We start from the raw sequence: 26339 nt of genomic DNA on the forward strand, positions 1-26339 counted from the left end.
AAAGCTGGGATTGACGTGGGAAACAAAAGCCAACCTTGAAGTTATCCCGGGAGAAAGGTGGGGGATGTTGGGATGCTGCAAGTGGGGGGTAGGAAGGGGTGGGATGGGATCTTGGGAAGGAATTCCTGGCTGGGAGGGCAGTGAGGCCCTGGAGTGGAGTTCCCAAATTTGCTGTGGCTGCCTCTGGATCCCTGGAAGTGTCCAAGGCCAGGCTGGATGGGGTTTGGAGCAGCCTGGGATAGTGGAAGGTGTCCCTGCACTTTGTATCCCGAGTTCTTCCAGGACTGGGGCTTTGTTTGCAAAAAACCCAACCCAAACCCAAGCCTTGGTGGATTAGAGCTGATCATCCTTCCACCCACTGTTTTCCAGAGATACTCCCTATTTTCCAATGGGAAATTCCACTGGAGAAAGCGAGGGGGCACTTTGAAAGACAACCTGATGAACTCAACGTGTAAAAAGGCGAAAGTGCTGAGGAGATAAAGGAAGTTTTCCTGCCCTAATCCAATTAATAGTGCCAATAACAAAAATCCCAAGCCCTACAAACCCACCCGGAGCTCCAAACTTTCCTCAAGTGAAATAACTCCCACATAAAGGAGAACCCTCCCATCCAACAAATACCAGGAGCTGCTTTAACAAAATAATTAGCGGGGTGGGGGGGGGAGAAAAAAAAAAAAAAAGAAAATAAAATGGGAGCTCCACTTTCTGCCACGGGCTGTGTTTGCAGGAAAAGGCTTGAAGGGAACTGTCTGGGATAATGACAGCTCCTGTCCCGGATCCTGTGGCAGCTGTGGTGACCTCCAGGCCCCTGTGAGTGACGGGCTGACCCCCAGCACTCCGGGGTGCTCCGTAAATGACAAGGCCAGGGGGAAAAAAGAAAGGGAAGAGAAAAGGGAACTGGCTGCCGGCTTTGTAGCCAAGCTTCCTAATAAAACCTAATTCAAGCTGTCAGGGTGAAATGAAGAAAGTGTCAACAGGGGTTTGCAGAGAAATATTCCAAATGTTTGGCTCCGAGAGCTGGATAGGGGCTCCCCTCCCCCCGCTGCTCCGAAAGGGCTGGAAAATCCAATGTGGGAAGGAATTTTAATAACGGGTCCGGAGGGAGCCCCAGGAGGGACCCACGGGGACAGAGCCGATCACCCCGGCCACGGGCAGGGCTGGGGAGCAGCACCCATGGGTGCTGCAAAGGGAGAGGGGCCACGGGGAGCCCGGGGTTAAGGGCCCTGGGAGCCACCAGGGAGAGGAGGAGCTGCCACCACGGCAAGGCTGAGGTGGAACACGGGGGAAGAAACTCCTGAGCTCCCAAAGTGGGGAAAGGGCCTCTCCAAATGGGCATTCCTGGCTCCAAGGAGAGCAGGGAAATCCTGGAGAGCCTGGGGCAGGCGCTGGAATGGCTGCTGAGCACCCAGAGCTGTCCCAGCTCCGCAGGAGCCACGGGGCATGCATGGGGTGGGAAAAGAACTTAAATCCCATTTGGATCCAACCCCAGGGACACCTCCCACTGTCCCAGCTGGATCCAAGCCCAATGTCCAACCTGGCCTTGGGCACTGCCAGGGATCCAGGGGCAGCCACAGCAAATCTGGGAATTCCAGCCCAGCCCCCCCCCCCCCCACCCTCCCAGCCAGCAATTCCTTGCCAAGATCCCAGCCCAATCTCCCCTTTCCCAGTGGGAGCCATTCCCTGGCTCCTGTCCCTCTGTCCCTTGTCCCCAGTCCCTCTCCAGCTCTCCTGGAGCCCCTCCAGGCCCTGCAGGGGCTCTGAGCTCTCCCTGGATTTTTCCCTTCTCCAGGGGAACATTCGCAGCTCTGCCAGCCTGGCTCCAGCCCTGCAGCAGCTCCGGGGCTTTCCCTGGGCTCTCTCCAGCAGCTCCAGTGTCAGGTCATGGCCAGGACACGAAGCTCCCAAGGAGTTGGAACTCCCCCCACCCCAATCCAGCCTCGTGTTTGCCCAGGGAAGGGGAAGGAGGACGAATCCTTCCAGCCAAACTCTTGTCCTTCATCTCTAAACCTCTCCCGAGCTGCGAACGCTGCTGATGCAAAAGCAAAGCCCCAGCTCGCAGCTCCTGGCAGACCCCGCTGGTTTTCACTCTCACACACGTACACATGGGTGAAACGAGCATCAAAGCACCCCAGGATGGAGCAGGGAGGGTAAACACATGGAATATTTTGCAGGCTTTAAAAAAAAAAAAAAAAAAAAAAAAACCCAAAAAAAAAAACCCAGAAAAAAAAGTCACATTATTTGTATATAAACTCCCCGAAGAAACAAGAACAACAAAAGCACGAAACCAGCAGCTGAAACTCGTTCCTGACCAAAAATCCAACCCTCAGAGTCTTCCTGACAACACTTTCATGGAACCACGGGATTCCCATTCCTTGGGGAGCAGCGAGGGGAGGCCTGGGGGGGTCAGAGATGTTCCAGCAGGCCCTGGTGACGAGTGGCCACCACAGCCAGCCATGCTCGTTTATTTATTAAAGGAAGGACGCAAAAACATCTCGGGGGAAACAGCCCCGACTGGGATTGTCCTGGCAGCCTGGAATTCCCTGGAAGTGTCCAAGGGCCAGGCTGGAGGAGGCTTGGAGCACCGTGGAAGGTGTCCCTGGGATGGGTTTGGAGATGATCCCCAAAGTTCCACCCAACCCAAGCCACTACAGGAGAAGACGTGGCCGGCCAAAATCCCACTGCTCCAGAGCCAGGACAGGCTCCATCCAAAGGGTGAGGATCCACATTTTAATTGAGCTGAGCTCTCTCAGTGCACGTTTCCCACCTGAGGTGCAGGTCCTCGGAGAACTTGAGGCAGGCGTAGATGAACTCCTTGATCTGGCTGTAAACCTTGGGCACGAACTCCGAGAAGGGGAACTTCTTTGGGAAGGGTTGCTGGAAAACACAGGGGGAAGAACTCCAGAGGGAGAGCAGGGACAGCAGGCAGGCAAAGCAATTCTGGGATTTATCCTGGATTTTCCCAACACTTCAGCCAAGGGGGAGAGCAGATAGTCACAAATGGCACCTGGAGCAGGAAGGGTTTGGGGCCATTCCCTCATTCCCTCTCCCAACTCCCTTCCCCTCGCTCCTTGGGAACACCTGGAATTCCTCCCCCACCATGCACGAGGTGTTTTCCTGCTCACCTCCCCCAGGTGCTGCCCAACGACCCCAAAAACCAGGAGCAAACAGATTTTCCAACACCAACCGTTGCCAATTTTTACTCCCCGCACTCAGAGCTGGGAGGTGCAGGGAGCAGCTGAACCCCAGGACTGAATTTTGGGGCAGGACACAGAAATCTGAACCCTTGACTGGGATCACCAGACTTGCTGCCTGTCTGGTGTGGAGCACGGGGCCAGGCAGGATTTAGGATTTAGGGGACACCTGGACACACTTTGGTTTTCCAAGCACGCGCTCGTGAGAAGGCCAAAAACCACCACTTTTTTGAGCTTTTTTTCTCTAAATATGAGACTAAAACCAATAAAGGTCAATCCCAGGGTCCAAAAAAAGGGGAATAAAATGCCACTGGAAGTGGATATTTCTACCTGTGTGACAGAACACTCTGAGAGGAACACAAATCCCACTTCCCTCATCCACACCAGGAGAAATGCATCCCATGGGAGGAATATTTCTTCTTTCCTATAGTTTTCCTTTCTCTTTTATTGTTAGTTTGGGCTAGGGGGTTGATTTAGGGGTTTTTTGGATCCTTTCCATGCCCACAAAGAGTGTGGGGTTCTCCTGCCCCAGCAGCCAGGCCAGGCCATTCTCCCCATTCCAAGATTTACCTTTTCAAGTTCAGCATCCTGGAATGGGAACTGTCCAACGATTTTCCTATAAACTTCTTCATTTGACACCGGGATGGGGCTGTAGTTATCTGAGTCAAGGATATTTCTGGGAAAAGAAAAGAAGAGTTAGGGAGACAACTGGGAGGGGGAAGTTTTCTTGCACAGCTCCCATCTCCCAGAACAGTTTGGGTGGGAAGAGACTTTAAATCCCATCCCATTCCCAACCCCATCCATAGGCAGGGACACCTCCCTCTATCCCAGGTGGATCCCAGCTGGCCTTGGGCACTGCCAGGGATCCAGGGGCAGCCACAGCAAATCTGGGAATTCCAGCCCAGCCAGCAATTCCTTGCCAAGATCCCAGCCCAATCTCCCCTTTCCCACTGGGAGCCATTCCCTGGCTCCTGTCCCTCTGTCCCTTGTCCCCAGTCCCTCTCCAGCTCTCCTGGAGCCCCTTCAGGGGCTCTGAGGATTCCCTGGATTTTTCCCTTCTTCAAGGGAACATTCCCAGTTTTCCCAGCCTGGCTCCAGCCCTGCAGCAGCTCCGGGGTCTCCTCTGGATTTATTCCAGCAGCTCCATGGCAGGGGCAGCCCTGGATGGGCTTTACAGTCCCTTCCCACCCAACCCATCCACAATTCTACAATTAACCCCTCAAAAGCTTCCACGCAGGGGCCAGAGCCCCTCAGTGAGAGGAGTGCCAGCAGGTTCTTCGGGGGCCCCTCACCTGAACACCCCAGCCCATTTCTTCAGCAGGGTCTCGCTGTACTGGTCCTGGATCTCCAGCAGCATGTCGAAGAGCTGGTTCACGGGGAAGCCGTAGCCCTGGGAGCAGCAGGGAAGGGAATGAAGCCACCACCAGGCAGCTGGGGATCGCTGTCTGTATTTAACGGGGCCAAATCCTCCTCTAGCACCACGCCCGGTGCAGCTGGAGGGGTTTAGGGGGTGACTGACCAAGGGAGCAGCACCCAGAGCTGTCCCAGGCCCAAGGGCTGGCTGAGGCGGCCAAGCTTGGTCCTGGCACCAAAGACCAAACCGTGTCCCTCAGGTGATCCACGCCCAGAAACGCCAAAAAGGGAGCTCGGGCAGCCCAGCTCAGGCACCGGAGCACTGCTGGACAAGCTGGGAGCACCAGGAGAGGCCCCACGTACCTGGAGCGTGTCGGCGAAGAGCACAATGAGGTTCTTGAGGTCCAACACCAGGCTGGGGTCGGAGCAGTAGGACTGGAGAGGAGGGCAGAGAGGAAAACACGGCCGTGACTGCGTGGCACGGCCCAAGCCCTGCCCTGAGCCCTGACCCCCAACCCCTGAGCACTGATAAGAACTGCCCAGGAGCAGCAGCGTCACCCCCAGCCAGGGCTGATAAGGCTGTCTCTGCCCTCGGGGCTGGAGAAGGCTTTGGGCTGCCCCAGAGATACCTGAGGTGTGTCTAAAACTGCCCAGGAGCTCCCACGGCGTTGTCACCGCGGGGCGAGGACAGCGCCTCTCATTTAAAATTTACCGTGTTGTGTCTGACGGTAATGAAGCATCTCAGCCAGGCGTCCACGGCCCGGGCTGAGGGAAAACACGCTGGGTTCCAGCTCCAGCACGGGGATTTATCCCGCTCCAAACCCCCCCAGACACAGCTCAGCGTCCCCAGAGCCGCCCCAGTGCCCCCCCCCCCCCCGCCAGGCTTCCCAAGAGCAGCCAAAAATCCCTCGCCGTGCTGAAAAATGTGAAGTTTGAGACAGAGGCTGCCCAAATATAGAATCAGTGATCCCAGGCTGGAAAGGGAGAGGGGTTTAGAGCTCGCTGGAAACTCCAGGAGGAACGGCTCCATTAATCAGAGGGAAGGACTGGGAGACACACGTTTTCCATCTCCCTGTCCAAAAAGGAGAGTCAGGAAGAAAGATAATGCCCCGAAGCATCACAAGTGATTAAAGATGTCCCTGTCTGCGGCGAGGAGGAAAATCCAGGGATAAATTTGTCTGCCTTGGAAGGATCGAAATCACCTCAGCAAGGTGAGACCCTCCCTCAAATCCCAGCTAGGGATGCAGGGCACTGGCTGAACTGGGAGTGCTCGGAGCAAACGGCGGCGGCCACAAGGTTGGGGAATCACGGAACGTTTCGTGATCGCTGACAAAGCCTCCCCTGGCAGCCGCTCCGAGCCTTCCTTTTGGCACCGCTTGAAACAACCTGCGTGGCAACAAAGCTGGGAACACCAGAAAAAAAAAAAAAAAAAACCCCCGTGGCTGGGCCTGGCTCAGCCTCCCGCTTCCAGCTCGGAGAAAATCCCACTCGAAACAAAAACAAACACAGGTTTGCAGCCCCGGGGTGGGGGGTGGGGGGTGGTGTTTATCCCCTCTGGTAGCACAGGAGCGCGGGGGGGAAGGAGGCGACTTTGCAGTCACCTGGATGGGGATGGAGAACACCAGGAATCTTCTGGGGTCCCTCATCCCAGAGAGATCCAGGCTCATCAGAGAGGTCCGTGTCCGTTCCCACCCACGGTGCTCCTGGCTCTCTCTCTGGATTTGGTTTCTCAGCCCATTTCTCAGACCATTTTCAGCCCATTTCTCAGCCATGAAATTTAAGGGATCAAGATGATCTCTAAGGTCTCTTCCAACCCAAACCACTCTGCAATTCTCTGATCCTGTGTGCCAAGAAGATGCTTTAGGCCCCAGTTTTTTGGGAAAAATCTACTTTCCAGTCACCTGGATGGGGATGGAGAACATCAGGAATCTTCTGGGGTCCCTCATCCCAGAGAGATCCACCTCCAGGAACAGCCATGGAAGGGTGTGGGGTGGAAAGGACCTTCAAACCCATCTGGTTCCACCTCCTTCCACTGCTCCAAGCCTGGTATCTGTGTCCATCTTTTCCCATATTTTCACCCAAGGTGCTCCTGGGGTTCTGTCTCCCTGGATTTGCTTTTCCAGCCCATTTCTGAGCCATGAAATGTAAGGGATCAAGATGATCTCTAAGGTCTCTTCCAACCCAAACCACTCTGGGATTCTCCAATCCTCTATCGAACAAGGTCGTGCTTTGGGGTGCCAAAAAGATGCTTTAGGCCACAGTTTTTGGGAAAAATCTACTTTCCAGTCACCTGAAAGGGGATGGGAATGGAAAACACCAGGAATCTTCTGGGGTCCCTCATCCCAGAGAGATCCAGCTCCAGCAAGAGCCATGGAAGGGTTTGGGGTGGAAAGGACCTTCAAACCCATCTGGTTCCACCTCCTTCCACTGCTCCAAGCCTGGTATCTGTGTCCATCTCTTCCCATATTTTCACCCAAGGTGCTCCTGGCTCTCTCCTGGGGTTCTGTCTCCGTGGATTTGGTTTCTCAGCCCATTTTCCAGCCCGTTTCTCAGCCATGAAATTTAAGGGATCAAGGCAATCTCTAAGGTCTCTTCCAACCCAAACCACTCGGGGATTCCAACCCAAACCACTCTGGGATTCTCTGATCCTTGGTGCCAAAAAGATGCTTTTCACACCCCCCAGTTTTTTGGGAAAAATCTACTTTCCAGTCACCTGGATGGGGATGGGAATGGAAAATGGGAATGGAATCTCCTGGGGTCCCTCATCCCAGAGAGATCCAGCTCCAGGAAGAGCCATGGAATGGTTTGGGGTGGAAAGGACCTTCAAACCCATCTGGTTCCACCTCCTTCCACTGCTCCAAGCCTGGTATCTGTGTCCATCTCTTCCCATATTTTCACCCAAGGTGCTCCTGGCTCTCTCCTGGGGTTCTGTCTCTCTGGATTTGGTTTTTCAGCCCATTTCTCAGACCATTTTCAGCCCATTTTCCAGCCCATTTCTCAGCCATGAAATTTAAGGGATCAAGGCAATCTCTAAGGTCCCTTCCAACCCAAACCACCCTGGGATCCTCTGGTTCTGCATCAAACACGGTCGTGCTTCGGGGTGCCAAAAAGATGCTTTAATCCCCCAGGTTTTTGGGACAAATCAGCTCCCTCTGCCGCTGCTCCTCAAAAACTCTGAATGAAATAATGATGAAAACACAAAACCACCGTTTTACCCCTCGAAATCTCGAGTTTGGCAGGGAAATGCAGCCAACCAAGAGGCTAAAAAAAACCCGGAGCGAGAGAATTATCAGCGTGTCTGTGTCGCTCTTTTAAACACTCATTGGAAAAGAGGGAAAACAAAGAATCCTGGGGGGGGGGGGAAATAGAAAAAAAGGGCAGAATTGCAGCACGTCAAGGACAGTCAAGCAACAGCTGAGCTCTGCAGGGCTTTTACTCACGGAGTGGGTCCTCAGGGCCGCGATGGTTTTGGACAGGGCCATCTCCCACAGCTCATCAATATAGGCCCGGTTGACCAGGCCCTGGGTCGTGTGCAGGATGTGATCCTCCACCACGAAAAACCTGGAACGCAGCAAACGCCACCAAAACTTCAAATCTGATGGGGGGGGGTCAAAGGGCATCCCCGAGCCCCCTCGGGTTGGAGGTTGGAGCGCCCGCGGGCTCCGGGGTTTGAGGGATCTGTCAAAGCCAGGCAGCTCCAAGCACTTTATTCCCTCATTTTTAATTTCACTGGGTTGGGGGAGGGAGTTGAAAGCCCCCTGGTGCCGCTCTGTGTGTACACAAAGGCAGAATTCCCCCTCCACGAGTTCTCCACCTCGTTATTCCCACAAGAACCGCGGATTAAACTCTGCTCCAGCCAGCAGCAATCCCATCACAACCGGGGAAAACGCTCTGACTGCAGGGAAAAATGCTTTATCTGCAGGGAAAAACACTTTATCTGCAGGGAAAATGCTTTATCTGCAGGGAAAATGTTTTATCTGCAGGGAAAAATGCTTTATCTGCAGGGAAAAATGTTTTATCTGCAGGGAAAACTGTTTTATCTGCAGGGAAAAACGCTTTATCTGCAGGGAAAAACGCTTTATCTGCAGGGAAAATGCTTTATCTGCAGGGAAAAATGTTGGAAGTGCAGGGGAAAACACTTTATCTGCAGGGAAAAACACTTTATCTGCAGGGAAAACTGTTTTAAGTGCAGGGAAAATTGCTTGAAGTGCAGGGAAAAATGTTGGAAGTGCAGGGAGAAATGCCTGGACTCCAGGGAAAATCCCGTCTCCCACCCAGCCCACCACGTGCTCCCAGCCATTTCCCGACAATCCATTTGCTCCAATCTCCAGTTAATCAACTCTGCTGCTCCAAAAGAAAGTGTTTTCCAGGGAATAAGGGTGGGAGTGGGCATTTCAAATGGTGGCACATCAATTTCCAGGTGGTTTTTTTTTTCCAAGGAAATCCAGGCCAGGAGCAGGGAGCGGCACACGTGGAATTTGTGGTGGTCGCAATTAGGTGTTGAAATTATTCTCATTATTAGCTGAAGAAAGAACAAATCCTATCCCATTTTTTTTTTTGGACCAGCAGCCTTTGGAATTCTCCTCTCGGAGCTCAGTTTGGGAAGACTTTTGTTCAAATCTGAGCGTGGCAAAAAAAGCAGCTCTGGGGAGTAGAGAATCACCTCCTTCAGCAGGAAAACAATTATGAAAGATTAATTATTCAACATTCCACAATCATTAAGGCAGGGGGCCCATTCATGTCATTAGCGGGGCAAGAAGATGCACATAAAACACAGGGATCATTTTTCCTCAAATCCACAGAAATTCCCAGAAATTCCCAGAAATTCCCAGAAATTCACAGGAATTCCAAGAAATTCACAGAAATTCCAAGAAATTCCAAGAAATTCCAAGAAATTCACAGAAATTTGTAGAAATTCCAAGAAATTCCCAGAAATCCCCAGAAATTCCAAGAAATTCCCAGAAATTCCAAGAAAAGCCACAGAAATCCACAGAAATTCCAAGAAATTCCCAGAAATCCACAGAAATTCCAAGAAAATACACAGAAATCCACAGAAATCCACAGAAATTCCAAGAATTTCCAAGAAATTTGTGGGAATTTGTGGAAATTCCAAGAAATTCCCAGAAATCCCCATAAATCCCAAGAAATTCCAAGAAATTCCAAGAAATTCCCAGAAATCCACAGAAATTCCAAGTAATTCCCAGAAATTTCAATAAATCCACAGAAATTCCAAGAATTCCAAGAAATTCGTAGAAATTTGTAGAAATTTGTGGAAATTCCAAGAAATCCACAGAAATTCCAAGAATTCCAAGAAATTTTTAGAAATTTGTAGAAATTTGTGGAAATTCCAAGAAATCCACAGAAATTCCAAGTAATTCCAAGAAATTCATGGGAATTTGTGGAAATTCCAAGAAATTCCCAGAAATTTGTAGAAATTCCCAGAAATCCACAGAAATTCAGAGGCTGCCACAAGAGCTGGCACGTCCCTCCCTGCTCCCGCCAGCGACACAGCAAAGCGGATAAAATCCACTTTACAACACTTAAAAAACACAAACCACCTTTTTTTTTTGTTTGTTTTTTTGGGGTTTTTTTTTTGTCCTGTTTTGGCTTCGAGGACCACCAAAAATACCAACATTCCCTCCTTTCCCGTGGCTTTTTTTTTTTAATTTTTTTGGGGCTCCTCAGCAGCCCAGGACACCCATTTTTAGCAGGGCCGTGTATAAAAGGAGCACCTACCCTACAATTTGATTGAAATACTTCCTGTAGCCGTCTAAAGTTTCGTGCTGCAACAAAGAGAGAGGGAGAGGAGGTTAAAGCCCAGGTGGCCGAGGGCAAGGGGGGATTTTTAGGGATGAGCCAGGGGTGGTGGGAGCCCGGGAATGACATTCCAGGACAAACTGACCATGTTGGAGGGAGGCTGCAGCACCAGCCGCGCTTGTTTTCTCCTCTGCTTCCTGTAGTAGCTCTCAAAGGTCTCCCGGGCTCCCTGGAAAAACAGGAAAGGGTCATTCCAGCCCTCAGGATGTGCAGGAAGAGGTCACTTGGGAATGTAAATCATGGAATCGCTGAGGTGGGAAAAGCCCTCGGAGATCCCTGAGTCCAACCGTGCCCAGCGCTGCCCCGCGTCCCCCAGTGCCACATCCACAGGGTGTGAAATCCCTCAGGGGTGGAGATTCCAAACCTCCCTGGGCACTTCCAGTTCCTGAGCCCCCTTTCCATGGGGAAATTCCTCCCAGTGCCCACCCCGAGGCTCCCCTGAGGCCGTTCCCTCTCCTCCTGTCCCTGTTCCCTGTTCCCAGCCTGACCCCCCGGCTGTCCCCTCCTGGCAGGAGCTGTGCAGAGCCACAAGGTCCCCCCTGAGCCTCCTTTGCTCCAGGCTCAGCCCCTTCCCAGCTCCCTCAGGAACTCTCCAGCCCCTTCCCAGCTCCCTCAGGAATTCTCCAGCCCCTTCCCAGCTCCCTCAGGAACTCTCCAGCCCCTTCCCAGCTCCCTCAGGAACTCTCCAGCCCCTTCCCAGCTCCCTCAGGAACTCTCCAGCCCCTTCCCAGCTCCCTCAGGAATTCTCCAGCCCCTTCCCAGTTCCCTCAGGAACTCTCCAGCCCCTTCCCAGCTCCCTCAGGAACTCTCCAGCCCCTTCCCAGCTCCCTCAGGAACTCTCCAGCCCCTTCCCAGCTCCCTCAGGAATTCTCCAGTCCCTTCCCAGCTCCGTTCCCTGCCCTGGCCTCGCTCCAGCCCCTCCAGGGCTCTGCACAGGGGACAAGGGCACTGCCCTGGCCCTGCTGCCACCCCCAGCTGGGACATTCAGTGTCCAACCTCACGTCCCTCCAGCACAAATGTGGAACTTTCCTCCAAAATTCAATTCAAGTATCAGAGTGTAAAGAGTTTATCCGAAAACACCGAGTCCAACCCCGACTGCTCAGGCACAGGAACGCTCCGTGCCCAGTCCCTGGGATACAGAGGGATGTGTCCAGCTGCTTTCTAGCTGCTCTGTCCATAATTTGGACAAATGTTGGATTTATGGATCCATGAAACAACCAATGATGGCGCCAGCAAAGAGAATGAGGGGCCAAAAGACACCAAAGACACAAATGGGGAATTAAAGGCCAGCTTGGGCAGGGCTTGGAGCACCCCGGGATAGCTGAAGATTCCCTACCCATGGATGGCCCCTTCCAACCAAGCCCTCCTGGCATTCTGTAAATTCCAGAATGTGTTTGGGTCACAGAATTCCAGAACATATTTGGGATACGGAATTCCAGAACATATTTGGGGCACAGAATTCCAGAATGTGTTTGGGGTACAGAATTCCAGAATGTGTTTGGGGTACAGAATTACAGAATGTGTTTGGGGTACAGAATTCCAGAACGTGTTTGGGGTACAGAATTCCAGAATGTGTTTGGGGCACAGAATTCCAGAATGTGTTTGGGGAAGAGAATTCCAGAACATATTTGGGATACAGAATTACAGAATGTGTTTGGGGCACAGAATTCCAGAACATGTTTGGGGTAAAGAATTCCAGAATGTTTGGGGCACAGAATTCCAGAACCTATTTGGGGCATAAAATTCCAGAACGTGTTTGAGGCAGAGAATTCCAGAATGTGTTTGTGGTACAGAATTACAGAATGTGTTTGGGATACAGAATTCCAGAACATATTTGGGGCACAGAATTCCAGAACATATTTGGGATACAGAATTCCAGAATGTGTTTGGGGCACAGAATTCCAGAATGTGTTTGGGGCACAGCATTTCACGGGATCACTCCCGTAGCACCGGGAGAAATGCACTCTGGAGCTCATTTTTCCCAGCTTCGCTGTGGCTCTGAGTGTCCAGAGGATTCCCATCCCCACAGCTGAACCCTTTCCCTGGCCATCACCCCTGGCTGGGCTCTGGGGTGGTTTTTGCACCAAACCAGGCTCAGCATCCCCATCCTGGAGCTCCTCGGAATCCACGGATGTGCTCCAACGCTCGCCCCCAGCCCCCGGGCCATCCAGCCCTGGATGTTTCATCCCTGCCCACACCCACCCTGTTTTCTGTCTGAAATTGCATCACAAACATCTCAGGGAAGGGACAACGTCTCGCTTTGAACTGTTTGGAGCCAAGGGAGAGAGAAAAAAAAAAAATAATAAAGAAAAAATAAAACCAACCCAACCGCGCCTCATTTAGAATTCACAAAACAAACAACACGCAACAACAAATATCACCTGAGCGAGGCACCAGCTGTCAACCTGCTCCTCTCCAGAAAATAAATTAATTAAAAGCAAAGCCTGATGGTAATTTAATGATTCTCCAGCTGTTGTGGCATTATACAACCAGGCTGCCTCGGGATGCCCTCAGCTTCCAAGGGCTTGTGAGGAGCCATAGCCTGACTTGCTCCTTGTTTTTTCCAAGTGCAGCTCCAGGCTCCGGCAGGAATCAGCCCAGGGATGTGCCCAGAGCTCTCCCACCTAATTCTACCCTTCCCAAAGGTGTCAAAATCCATCCAAAAAGCCTTTTTAGGTAGAGAAATCCATCCAAAAAACCTTCTTAGGTGCTCAAATCCACCCCCAAAACCTTCTAAGATCCTAAAATCCATCCCCAAAACCGTCTTAGGTGCAAAAATTCATCCTCAAAACTTTCTTAGGTGCTCAAATACACCCCCCAAACCTTCTAAGATCCTAAAATCCATCCCCAAAACCGTCTTAGGTGCAAAAATTCATCCTCAAAACTTTCTTAGGTGCTCAAATACACCCCCCAAACCTTCTAAGATCCTAAAATCCATCCCCAAAACCGTCTTAGGTGCAAAAATTCATCCTCAAAACTTTCTTAGGTGCTCAAATCCATCCCCAAAACCTTCTAAGATCCTAAAATCCATCCCCAAAACCGTCTTAGGTGCAAAAATTCATCCTCAAAACTTTCTTAGGTGCTCAAATCCATCCCAAAACCTTCTAAGATCCTAAAATCCATCCCCAAAACCGTCTTAGGTGCAAAAATTCATCCTCAAAACTTTCTTAGGTGCTCAAATCCATCCCCAAAACCTTCTAAGATCCTAAAATCCATCCCCAAAACCGTCTTAGGTGCAAAAATTCATCCTCAAAACTTTCTTAGGTGCTCAAATCCATCCCCAAAACCTTCTAAGATCCTAAAATCCATCCCCAAAACCGTCTTAGGTGCAAAAATTCATCCTCAAAACTTTCTTAGGTGCTCAAATCCATCCCCAAAACCTTCTAAGATCCTAAAATCCATCCCCAAAACCGTCTTAGGTGCAAAAATTCATCCTCAAAACTTTCTTAGGTGCTCAAATCCATCCCCAAAACCTTCTAAGATCCTAAAATCCATCCCCAAAACCGTCTTAGGTGCAAAAATTCATCCTCAAAACTTTCTTAGGTGCTCAAATCCATCCCAAAACCTTCTAAGATCCTAAAATCCATCCCCAAAACCGTCTTAGGTGCAAAAATTCATCCTCAAAACTTTCTTAGGTGCTCAAATCCATCCCCAAAACCTTCTAAGATTCTAAAATCCATCCCCAAACCTTCTAAGATCCTAAAATCCATCCCCAAAACTGTCTTAGGTGCAAAAATTCATCCTCAAAACTTTCTTAGGTGCTCAAATCCATCCCCAAAACCTCCTTGCCGCTGTGCAGGTGCACTGCAAGGGGATGTGGAGATTCAGAACGTGGATTTTGTCCTTGAATTCTGCTTTTGGTCCTGGCTGGATCACAAATCCCAGCTTTTCCCCTGTGATCAGGTTCAGGACCAACTTGAATCTGTGAGAAATTAGATGTTTTAAGAGAGATTTTAGAAATTGTGAATCGACGTTTCCCTATCAGGTCTTCCCAACGCTCCCAAAAGCTGTTTCCCTCAGGAAAGGATCCTGAGGCACAAATCAGGGATCTACAGACCCAGAAAGAGGAGGATCATTACCATTTTATCAAACCAAGGGACAAAATTAGGAGCTGCCTGAAGTTAAAAAGTGATAAATTCAATGCAGGGAGCAGCCATCTCCCTTTGAGCCCCTCTCCAAGGCCTGAAGTTTGGTGATTCTCAGGATCCTGGTGTTGTCCACGAGGAAAACCAAGGAAAAAGGGATTGTCCCACTCCCACCCCACCACTGAGGGACCAAACCAAAGGGATTGGTTTAAATTAATTAGATTATTAAATCTAAATGGATTATTATATTTAGGTTATTAAATTCTGCTGGGCCTTGGCTCTCCGACCCTCCACGAGCAGCACAAACCCCCCCTGACCATCTCCATCCTCATCAACCCAGCCCTGGTGACACCGTGGAGTGAAGCCACTCATTAAGCTGAAGGAAATGATTTCAATAAAAATAATTGAATTTTAATGACTTTAATACTAATAATTGAATTTTGGGGGCCAAATTTAAAACGGAAGGTGTTTTTTCAAGCATTTCTTTAATAAATGAACCACCAGGGGCTGAGCCACCACCAGCAGCACCACGGCTGGATGCTCACACCAAACGCCCCGCTCATGGTGCAACATCCCCCCGAAATTAATGAGTAATTAATTCACCGCTGGGCTGGCAGAAGCTGCCATTCCCCCGGTGTTTTGTGGTGGCCTCAAGGACACGTCGGATGCTCCGAGAGCGGCCCACCAGGAGCAGGAGGCCTCAGACCAGTTTTAAGAGCAGATTTTGGAGGTTTCTGCCGAGACTGCAGCAAGTCCAGGCAGAGCTGGGATCATCCCTCACCCCCCGGCTCCAGGACCCTGCCTGCTCATCCACACTTTCCCTCGGGAAAGAAAGGACAAGGAGCCACCCCACACCTGTCCCACCACGGCCGTGTCCAAGCAACTCCACAGAATTCCAGACTGGTTTGGGTGGGACTGAAAGATCTCCTCATTCCATGGGCAGGGACACCTCCCTCTATCCCAGCTGGATCCAAGCCCAGTGTCCAGCCTGGGTTTGGGCACTGCCAGGGATCCAGGGGCAGCCACAGCAAATCTGGGAATTCCAGCCCAGCCCCTCCCCACCCTCCCAGCCAGCAATTCCTTGCCAAGATCCCAGCCCAATCTCCCCTTTCCCAGTGGGAGCCATTCCCTGGCTCCTCTCCCTCTGTCCCTTGTCCCCAGTCCCTCTCCAGCTCTCCTGGAGCCCCTTCAAGGACCCTGAGGATTCCCTGGATTTTTCCCTTCTCCAGGGGAACATTCCCAGTTTTCCCAGCCTGGCTCCAGAGCAGAGGGGCTCCAGCCCCAGAGTCTCCTCTGGGCTCTCTCCAGCAGCTCCCCACCATTCCCATAGGGAATTTTCCCCACCAGTTCCTCGGGAGCACCCCAGGATGGGGGAACTCCCCAGGTCCTGGGGCTCAGGGGAGCACAGGAGCCCAAATTCCCAACCCCACTCCTCAGCTCCTTCCCCACGGGGACAAACCCCAGCTTCGTCTCCATGCCGGTTTTACCGATGGCTCTGAGGAAGGTGAAGCAGCTTCACCACAATCTCTGCAAGTTCAAATTACTTTGGAGTCTCTTCCAGAGGAAAAACGTGTTTTCCACGGGCAGGAGAAGCAGAAGTGACCAGAGCTGGGCTGGAGATGCCACAGGAAGGCCCCACAACAACCTGACCCCCATCCTTGGCTGGATTCTCCTCAGCCTTGGAAGGTTTTGGGTGCCACCTCCTCGTTCCCACCCAACAAAGGGAGCTGCAGCAGAAGGGAAGGAGCAGCAAAACCCTTTGAAACCATTCCCAAAAAGAAAATCAGAGAATCCTATTCACATTTTAACAGTTTCCCCAAAATTTATGGCCCGGGGACCTGCCAGCGTGACCAAACCCATCCCCTCACGGCACCGCTCCCCGCGTTCTCTTTCCTGAGCCATTTTTGGCTGCCCCAGGAGTCAGGGACTCTCTCACAAGAGGTTCCTCCAACAAAAACCTCGTCCTCCCCACAACCCCTCTCGTGACCCTGCTCCCATTTTTCATCCTCTCAGTTCCATCCCTTTCTCCTAAGTGCATTCCTCCCTCATCGCCTCAGATATTCCCACTGCTGCCATATTACATTCTCCTCCAAATGGAAAATATTTCTTCCTCTTCGTGGCAGTTTGAGCTCAGACCACCCAGTTTCCCACGTTTGATCTGTTCAGCACTATTCAGCTTCTCAGGTCTCCAGATAATCCATTACTCCTCTGAATTCCACGCCTGAATCCTGTTTCCCTCTGGATTAAAAAAACCCAAAAAAGCAAAAAAACCAAACGAACACATCGACCAGACCGAGAATATTCCAGAGCCAAGCACGAGATCCTGAGTTTTCTGGGCTCCCCAGCTGAAACTGGGGATTTGTGTTTTAGGGCTGCTCCTCTCTCACAGTTTGAGGGAGAGAACAGGAGGAAACGGCCTGTTGGGAAAGTTTAGGTTGGATATTTGGGAAAATTCCTTCGTGGGAAGGGTGGTCAAGCATTGGCAGCGCCCAGGGAGGTTTGGAGTCCCCATCCCTGTGGATGTGGCACTTGGGGACACGGTGGTGGCCTTGGAACAGCTGGATTCAATCCCGGAGGGCTTTTCCAACCTCAGCCATTCCACGGAGCAGAGGAGCTGCTCCTTCTCCATTCAGCTTTGATTCCAGTTTCACCCAGCTCCCAACCCCTCCGAGGGAGCAGAGGAATCCAAAGGATTCCTGGCTCCCAAAGGACCCATTCCTTGTAATCACCGGTCCAGGAAAAACCCTCAATAACGCCTCATATTTGTAAAATTACCGGGCAGAACTCTCCTGCTCAAATTAGCCCCGGAGTTCACAGAGTTGGCAGGGAGAGGGGGATAATTACGAGCGGGGATGAACACCACAGAAGGGAAAACAGAGGATAATCACAAGAAAGCAAAAACAGCAGCTGAACAAACCCAAAAGTGTTTCAGGATTCGGGAGCAGCGCGGAGCTGAGAGCCAAGCGAGCTGGGATGACACCAGGCAAAAATGTGCTCCTGGTTTTATTCTCCAGGAATCGTTAAAATGCCCAGGGAGATGGGACTTTGGGAATTCGGGTGACAACGGTTTGGAGCACAATTCCTCCTCAGTGGGCAGCAGGAATGCACCTTGTGCACTTCACATATTTCCTACCTGGGTAACACAGGGTATCCATAACCCAACGTTCCCGTGGGATATTCCTGCCTGAGCCATCCCAAACCCTTCCCACCTGGAACATCATTAATCATTCCCTAAAAATCAGTGAATCCTCTGAGCTCTTCCATTAAAATCCCATCACGACCACAGCAAGGAAGGGGATGTGCTGCAAGATCTGCTGAGAGGATTCCTCCTGGGAAAACCCCGCTTGTGCCAGTTCACTGTGGATCTACTGACACCAGGGAAATCAATCCACAGAATCCATGGACACAGCCCAAATTCACCAGAACAGCCCAATTTTACACCCACTGGAGGAGGTTTTTGTACCCCACCACCCACAGAGCAGCTCAGTCCCATCACTGCAGCTCTGGTTTAAATAATCAGGGATGAACCCGGCTTTAATTCCGTGCTTGGAGAATCCTAAACCCAGCACCCACCTGGATCTATCAATGTAACACCACTAAAACCATGGAATCATGGAATGGTTTGGGTTGGAAGGGACCTTAAATCCCCCCCAGTGCCACCCCTGCCGTGGCAGGGACAACCTCCCACTGTCCCAGGCTGCTCCAGCCCCAGTGTCCAGCCTGGCCTGGGACAACCAGCAAAGCTTTCCATGGGGCCCACGACCAGTGGGATTGGGAATAACAGGAATTCTGGTACCTGCTCCCTCCACGTCCTCACCAAAGACCTGCAGGAGCCCTGGACAAGGTCTCTCCACTTTACGTCCCCAAATTTGGTGAAAACTTGACAGACTCACAGCAGGGCCCATGCCTGGAGAGGTCTGGGCAGGCTGGAGGAACAGCCCAACACGGTGACATCCAAAAGGACAAATTCCAAACGTCCCTCGTGGAAAGGGAGAAACCCTGAACCCCTCACAAACTGGGGACCAGTGGTTTGGGAGTTCCTCTGTGGATAAAGATGGGAATTTTGGGTAGACAGGAACTTTTTCCACAAGGAGAACAATAAAAAACGCTGAGATTGGTTGGAGCAGGGTGCTGGTAGCACCAAGCTGTGGGTTTTGATCCCTGGATGCTTCCCTCCAGAGCTGGATCCTTGTGAGTCCCTTCCAACTCAGAATATCCCCTGATTCCACGAAGCAGCAGAAAAAAAAAAAAAAAATCACAAAGCTGGATTCCAGAATCCATCCTTGGAACCCTTCCAGGCCAGGCTGGACAAATCCCTAAGAAACCTGTCCTGATCTCCCAGCTCCAGGCAGGAGGTTGGATTGGAGCCCTCCTGAGGTCCCTTCCCGGCCAGGTGGCCCCATCCTGGGAGATGGTGGCCCCATCCCTCCACCCCAGGCTGCTCTGGAGCCTCTGAGTATCCCACACAGCACTCATCTCCCAGCCTGGGCTCCAAGTGCCCCGACCACCAACCCTCTCCCATGTTCTGGGAGGAGGAAAGGCCAGATCTGGGGGCAAAATACCATTTCTGAGGGGCTTCTCTCACGGTTTAGGCAATTCCAGTCTCCTTCCAGTAAAAATCAGGATTTCCTTCCCCTCACACCATCAGCAGAGCCCTGGGCTGTGTCACCCTCACCTGCCTGAGACAGCCCCAGCTCAGGGCTCCATTTTAATTTGCCTGCAAGTGCCAAACACCACATTCATGCTAAAAACCCACTCAGTCCAACCTGGATCCCATCCCTACTCCCCACTCATAACCCTGGAATTCCATGGAAATACCCCAAACCCAACCCCAATTGCTCAACAGCTCAGCGCAGCAGCTTGGATGGGACACGTGGTACCACAAGCAGCACAGGAGCTTTAAAACCTTACAAACCACTGCTTTTTCACCCCGAAATTCAAATGTTTCACCCTGAAACAGGCAGGGTTTTTTCAGGGTCCAGCACTTCACCAAAACAGCTTCCCACCCGTGAGGGGAAGAGCTGCCAAGAAAAGCAGCTCAGAAAAAAATCATCCTGACATGCCCCGGAGATCTGTGCAGATAAGAGAAGCCCGGTAGCCACTAACGAGGCACAAAGAGTCCGACCCCCGAGCAGATGCTCCGCTTGGAAAACGTAAATATTCCCAGCAAAATCTCACGGAGCGCATGGACGCGCTCGCAGGTGCTCGCCAGGGAAAGCTGGGATCAAAAAGGAGGCTCCTGCTTGTTGACTGTAAACACCCCCTCGATACCGAAAACACGGAGATGAAGTGGAGCAGGAATTGCGTGGGGGGAAGAGAGAGTGGCTGGGTCTCCTCCACCCAGCCCTGACCTCCACCTGTGTCCTGGAAAAAGCAGCAGCTCCCTCTTTAAGCAGTAAATCCCAAGTTTCAGGGGGAATTTTGCATTTCGGGTATTTCAGGGCTTGGTTCCCTCCTGATTTAATGGGCTCAGAGTCACGCACTTAAAACTAAATCCTCTGGGATCTGGTGAAGAGGAAGGAGGCCAAGCAAAGGTGATCCCAAAGGAAAGGAGTCTCCAGGGGTCAGCAGAAGTTGTGGCTCCCCATCCCAGAAGTTGGCCAGGGCTTGGAGCAGCCTGGGACAGTGGGAGTGGCACTGGATGGGATTTAAGGTCCCTTTTAAGCCAGCTCATTCCATGAAATAACCAAAAACCAGGCAGGGCCTCAGAAACCTCACCTGGAAAATCCAACTCTCCCTTCCCTCTCTCCCATCCTGGGCTTGGCTAAATTCATTTAAAGCAAACTTCAAAAGTAACAAAAATTTACAAAGAAAAAGCAAGAGGGGGAAAAAAAAAAAAGTTTGGAATCTGGATCCAACAGATCCAATGACTTCTCCAGACCCACTGAGCCCGAGCTCCTGGCCAGGCCTGCTCGGGAACACATGGACAAGGAGCACAGGGAAAACAGGGAGCACACGGACACCAATGTGTCAGGGAATGGTTTCAAACCCTGCTCTCTCCAGGGGGAATGGTTTTAAACCCCACGGGGAATGGTTTCAAACCCCATTTTCTCTGGGGGGAATGGCTTCAAATCCCATTTTCTCCAGGGGTAAAGGTTTCAAACCCCATTTTCTCTGGGGGGAATGGCTTCAAATCCCATTTTCTCCAGGGGTAAAGGTTTCAAACCCCATTTTCTCTGGGGGGAATGGCTTCAAATCCCATTTTCTCCAGGGGTAAAGGTTTCAAACCCCATTTTCTCTGGGGGGAATGGTTTCAAACCCCATTTTCTCTCCAGGGGTAAAGGTTTCAAACCCCATTTTCTCTGGGGGGGGAATGGTTTCAAACCCTGTTCTCTCTGAGGGGAATGGTTTCAAACCCCATTTTCTCTCCAGGGGTAAAGGTTTCAAACTCCATTTTCTCTCCAGGGGTAAAGGTTTCAAACCCCATTTTCTCTGGGGGGAATGGTTTCAAACCCTGTTCTCTCTGAGGGGAATGGTTTCAAACCCCATTTTCTCTCCAGGGGTAAAGGTTTCAAACCCCATTTTCTCTCCAGGGGTAAAGGTTTCAAAGCCCATTTTCTCTTGGGGGGAATGGTTTCAAACCCTGTTCTCTCCAGAGGGAATGGTTTCAAACCCCATTTTCTCTTGGTGGAATTGTTTCAAACCCCATTTTCTCCAGGGGGAATGGTTTCAAAGCCCATTTTCTCTGGGAGGAATGGTTTCAAACCCTGTTCTCTCCAGAGGGAATGGTTTCACACCCCATTCTCTCTGGAGGAATGGTTTCAAACCCCATTTTCTCCAGGGGGAATGGTTTCAAACCCCATTTTCTCCAGGGGGAATGGTTTCAAACCCCATTTTCTCCAGGGGGAATGGTTTCAAGCCCCATTTTCTCCAGGGGTAAAGGTTTCAAACCCCATTTTCTCCAGGGGAAGATGCTTTGCCTCAGCTCTGCTGCAAAAGGCACCGCTCGGCCCAGGCTCCTGGCTCAGCTTCTCCCACTCCCCACCGGCCATGGAAGAGTTAACCACGAGGGAAAAAGGTGAGATTCCCCCTTTTCCCCCTTCCTCTCTGCTCCTTCCTCCCAGCAAAGCAGGCCATTACCCCGCAGCCCCATTGTTCCCAGGCCTGGATATGGGAAGCAATATCCATTTTCCATTTAGTCCAGGGCAAAGCCTTTAATTTCAGCCTCCTGCCTGCAGCTGGAGTTCCCTTTTAACTCCTGGGCCGCAGGAGTGAAGACAGTTTTATATGGGGGGAAACGCTGCAAAGGCCACTTTAATATGGTCACATGTGGCAAGGGGGGAGCTTTTCCAAGGGCCCGGTAATGAGGGGCAGCGGGATATTGCACTTCCCATCTGGCTGCTCTGCACAGCAGGGAAAAGGCTCTCCTGGCTTTTTAAGGACAGGCCCCAACTGCAGTAAAACAAAACACACCAAAAATAAATAAGGAATGAAAGCGTGAGGAGGAGATGCCCTCTAATGTTGGAGCCCGGCAGCACATCCCGTGGAAATTGGGAAATTGGGGGGAAATTGGGAGAGCGGGGCAGGGATGAGGCAAGGCACGGGGGGTTTGGGGTATCCCGGAGTTTTGGGATCGCCCCACACCTGGGACAGGTGCTGAGGGGTGCCAGGGCTCGGCTCCTCGGCCAGGGGAGCTGTGTTTGTGTTGGTGTGGCCCCGGAGCGTGGCCCTGCAGTGTCCCTGTCCCTGTCCCATCCCTGTCCCTGTCCCATCCCTGTCCCGTCCTTTCCCCACGGATCCTGACAAATCTGATTAGGGAGCAGCGTTGGAAGAGGGAAAACAGCCTGAGGAACGAGCCTGGCTTTGGGAATCCAGCGTCAATCCATGCAATGCCTTCCCAAAGGGATTTGGGAGCAGCCAGGTCCTGCCAGAACCTTCCCAGCTCCTAATTAAGCGTTAATTAACCCAACCTCTGAGCCAGGGTCGGGACAGCAAAGGAGGAGTTTCCATCCCAAACCAGGGATGCAAAGGGCTCGGATGGATCCGAGGGATGGGAAGGCTGGAGTTGAGATCCCTTCCAACCCAAACCATTCCAGGATTCCTCCCACTTCAGTCCCCTTTCCAGATGCTCCACTTTTCCCAAAAGCAGGAAACTCCAATTTGCTGAGAAATGGGATGTTTTTACAGCCTGTGTGATATGGAGGGGAGGAATCCACTCTCCTCACTTAAATCCAAGGAATTCAGAGAGATCCTGATGTTCCCCAGCTCCCCGTCCCATGCTCCTTCTGACCTGCTGCTGTAGAGGAGAGGGAAAAAAAATGGGATTTTTCCCTTCTTTCCAGGGAATCGCCATGAAAGCAACAGCTGGAATGTGGGGACCAAGAGTAGAAAAACAAATTTTGGACATGATCAGGGTTTCTCCTGTTTTTTGCAGGACAAAGCCACCCGTGACAGAAAACTGCCACTGGCAGCATGATGGAAAACCAGGGAATTGAGGATTTGAGGGAAAAAAGAAAGCCTGGAGGAAATCAAATTGCCAGAACTGCCTGTTGAGGCTGGTGGAAAGGTCCTGTCTCCAAATTCCAGAGCAGACACCCCTGGAGCAGTTCTGATCCCAAGGTCCAAGCAGGGCTCCAAGGATGGAATCGAGAGTTGCTCCACTCTTGAAAACAAATATTAAAAATAAATAAATAGGGATTTCTATTCCTTGGCACTGCAGGGGAAAAAAGACATGGAAGGCACTTTATTCCCACTTTATCTGGGAATAAAGTGCCTTTCAATTCCTCACTTTGGGATAGAAACCTTTTTCCAAATGCCACCAGTGCTTCCAGCTCATTCCCATTCACCCACCTGGATAAAACTGGGAAAGCCAAACATTCCCAGGATGCAACAAGCAGCAGCCCCGGCTCTGCAAACAACTGTTTGAACCTCATTTCACTGAAAATCCAGAGCAGAAAATGGAATTTCTCTACCAGACAAAGCCAGGAGGCCTCTGAGGCAGAGCAGAGGGTGCCCAGGAGCCGTCAGGAGCCACCCCCTGCCCTGCCCACAGCACAAATCCATAAATTCCCGATTGTCCCGGCAGGAACACCCGGCAGAGCCAGCACCAGCCCAGGTGCTGCTGAAAAATAACACAGCAATGGCCTGGACAGGGAATTCCAGCTTTTCCAGCATTGTTCCCAGCAAATCCTGGAGTGAGGATGCCCCAATCCACAGGTAAGTTGGAATAGCCACGGATGGGTTTTGTTCCATAGGTTTATCCAAAGGTTCCTGCGCTGTGTAAACTTCTGGTGCCCACAAGAACTTTGTCACCAGCCCAGGGAGAACAGGGGCAGGAGCAGAACAGGCTGGGAGTCCTGGAAAACCACGGGAATGGATCCAAGCAGCCCTGGGCTGATCCCGAAGGAAAGGTGGGAATTGTGTCCCTGTGCCCACCTGCAGAGCTGCCCCAGCCCTGGGGCCAACAGCAGGAGCACGTGGAGCTGCTGGAGAGAGCCCAGAGGAGAACCCGGAGCTGCTCCAGGGCTGGAGCCAGGCTGGGAGAGCTGGGAATGTTCCCCTGGAGAAGGGAAAATCCAGGGAATCCTCAGAGTCCCTGAAGGGGCTCCAGGAGAGCTGGAGAGGGACTGGGGACAAGGGACAGAGGGACAGGAGCCAGGGAATGGCTCCCACTGGGAAAGGGGAGATTGGGCTGGGATCTTGGCAAGGAATTCCTGGCTGGGAGGGTGGGGAGGGGCTGGGCTGGAATTCCCAGATTTGCTGTGGCTGCCCCTGGATCCCTGGCAGTGCCCAAGGCCGGGCTGGACACTGGGCTTGGATCCAGCTGGGATAGAGGGAGGTGTCCCTGCCCGTGGAACTGGATGGGATTTAAGGTCCCTTCCATCCCAAACCATTCCAGGACTCCGTGGTGATGAAAACAACCCTCTGAATTCCATATTCTCCTTACAAAAATCCCGTTAGTGCAGCAGAGCTGGAATCAGTGGCTCGCTGTGCTTCAGAGGAGTTAAAGCCCCAAAAAGCTGCAAACCAGCCCCAAATCTGGGGCTCCCCCCCCCACACACACACACACCCTGGATAACCCCAAAAATCTCCAGCTCAGGTGCTCTGATCTTCAAAGCCAGAGGGAGCCCGTGGAAAACTGGAAACTGCAGGACACAGAGGGATTGGCAGCTCGGCCCTGGCTGGGCCGCAGGTCTCCCTGTGTCCCCAAAAAAGCAAATTTTGGAGTCAGCAGAGACTTTGTGGGGCCCTGGCAGACCCCAGAACGCAGCTCTGGAAGGAATTCCACCCATCCAGAGCCTGATCCCTTCCCAAGCACCAGCAGAGGGGGAGGGTGGGATGGAGAATGGATGCTCCACGCTCCAGCCCAGCAGGAATTTCATGGATGGAGACAGAGAGAACATCAGGATCGGGATCTCCGTGCCTGAAACACAGGGATGCTCCTGTCCATCCGACCTTCCATGGAATTTTTAAAGTGACATCACACTCAGCAGACCTGGTTCCAACAACTTCTCCCGTTTCTCTTTTTCCTGGTTCCAAGATCTTCTCCCATTTCCCTTTTTCCTAGTTCCAAGAATTTCCCCCATTTCTCTTTTTCCTGGTTCCAAGAATTTCTCCCATTTCCCTTTTCCCTGATTCCAAGAATTTCTCCCGTTTCCCTTTTTCCTGATTCCAAGATCTTCTCCCATTTCCCTTTTTCCTGGTTCCAAGAACTTCTCCCATTTCCCTTTTTCCTGATTCCAAGAATTTCTCCCATTTCCCTTTTTCCTGGTTCCAAGATCTTCTCCCATTTCCCTTTTTCCTGGTTCCAAGAACTTCTCCCATTTCCCTTTTTCCTGGTTCCAAGAACTTCTCCCATTTCCCTTTTTCCTGATTCCAAGAACTTCTCCCATTTCTCTTTTTCCTGGTTCCAAGATCTTCTCCCATTTCCCTTTTTCCTGGTTCCAAGAATTTCTCCCATTTCCCTTTTCCCTGATTCCAAGAATTTATCCCGTTTCCCTTTTTCCTGATTCCAAGATCTTCTCCCATTTCCCTTTTTCCTGGTTCCAAGAACTTCTCCCATTTCCCTTTTTCCTAGTTCCAAGAATTTCTCCCATTTCCCTTTTTCCTGGTTCCAAGACCTTCTCCCATTTCCCTTTTCCCTGATTCCAAGAATTTCTCCCGTTTCCCTTTTTCCTGATTCCAAGATCTTCTCCCATTTCCCTTTTTCCTGGTTCCAAGAACTTCTCCCATTTCCCTTTTTCCTGATTCCAAGAATTTCTCCCATTTCCCTTTTTCCTGGTTCCAAGACCTTCTCCCATTTCCCTTTTCCCTGATTCCAAGAATTTCTCCCGTTTCCCTTTTTCCTGATTCCAAGATCTTCTCCCATTTCCCTTTTTCCTGGTTCCAAGAACTTCTCCCATTTCCCTTTTTCCTGATTCCAAGAATTTCTCCCGTTTCTCTTTTTCCTGGTTCCAAGAATTTCTCCCATTTCCCTTTTTCCTGATTCCAAGAATTTCTCCCATCTCCCTTTCTTCCAGTGCCCCACAGATTCCAGGGAGCTCTGCACAGAGAGAAGGGACAGCAGTTGTCCCTTCCAGTCCCTTTCCCTCCTAAGAATTTAACCTCTGGAAAAACCAAGGATGAGCTTCCGGGAGGAAGTTTTCCACCTCTGAGAGCAGAACTGGGAGGAGACACGACAGATCCAGGACCTCCAGGATCCCAGGGCAGAGCATTTTCTGGGAAGGAAGAAGGAGAGAAGCTCTCCAAGGAAAGGCAGAACTCCTGGACACAGCAGAGCCCTGCTGGTGGAGCAGATGGGAATGAATGCTCCTCGTCCTCAGGGCACAAGGAACACCCTGGAACAGGAGACTCTGCTGGCTGGAATCCCAGATTCCAGCCTCTTCTGGGATCATGGAATCACTAAGGTTGGAAAAGCCTTCTGAGATCATCAAATCCAACCATCCCCACCCCTGTC

The 26339-nt window shown here is 51.4% G+C and overlaps 1 protein-coding gene across 2 annotated transcripts in view; it reads right to left on the reverse strand.

Moving 5' to 3' along the window:
* Nucleotides 1–26339, reverse strand: part of EXOC6B (exocyst complex component 6B) — a 332472-nt gene that overhangs the window by 124462 nt on the left and 181671 nt on the right. For both annotated transcript variants that reach the window (XM_053941959.1, XM_053941958.1), the window contains 7 exons: nucleotides 10444–10527; nucleotides 10278–10324; nucleotides 7982–8102; nucleotides 4905–4976; nucleotides 4481–4578; nucleotides 3759–3864; nucleotides 2762–2871 (listed from right to left, as the gene is read on the reverse strand). In XM_053941959.1, coding sequence (XP_053797934.1) covers nucleotides 2762–2871; nucleotides 3759–3864; nucleotides 4481–4578; nucleotides 4905–4976; nucleotides 7982–8102; nucleotides 10278–10324; nucleotides 10444–10527 — 638 coding nt within the window. The remainder of the gene's footprint in view (nucleotides 1–2761; nucleotides 2872–3758; nucleotides 3865–4480; nucleotides 4579–4904; nucleotides 4977–7981; nucleotides 8103–10277; nucleotides 10325–10443; nucleotides 10528–26339) is intronic.

The sequence above is a fragment of the Vidua chalybeata genome, chromosome 4 (assembly GCF_026979565.1).
Source record: "Vidua chalybeata isolate OUT-0048 chromosome 4, bVidCha1 merged haplotype, whole genome shotgun sequence".
Lineage (NCBI taxonomy): Eukaryota > Metazoa > Chordata > Aves > Passeriformes > Viduidae > Vidua > Vidua chalybeata.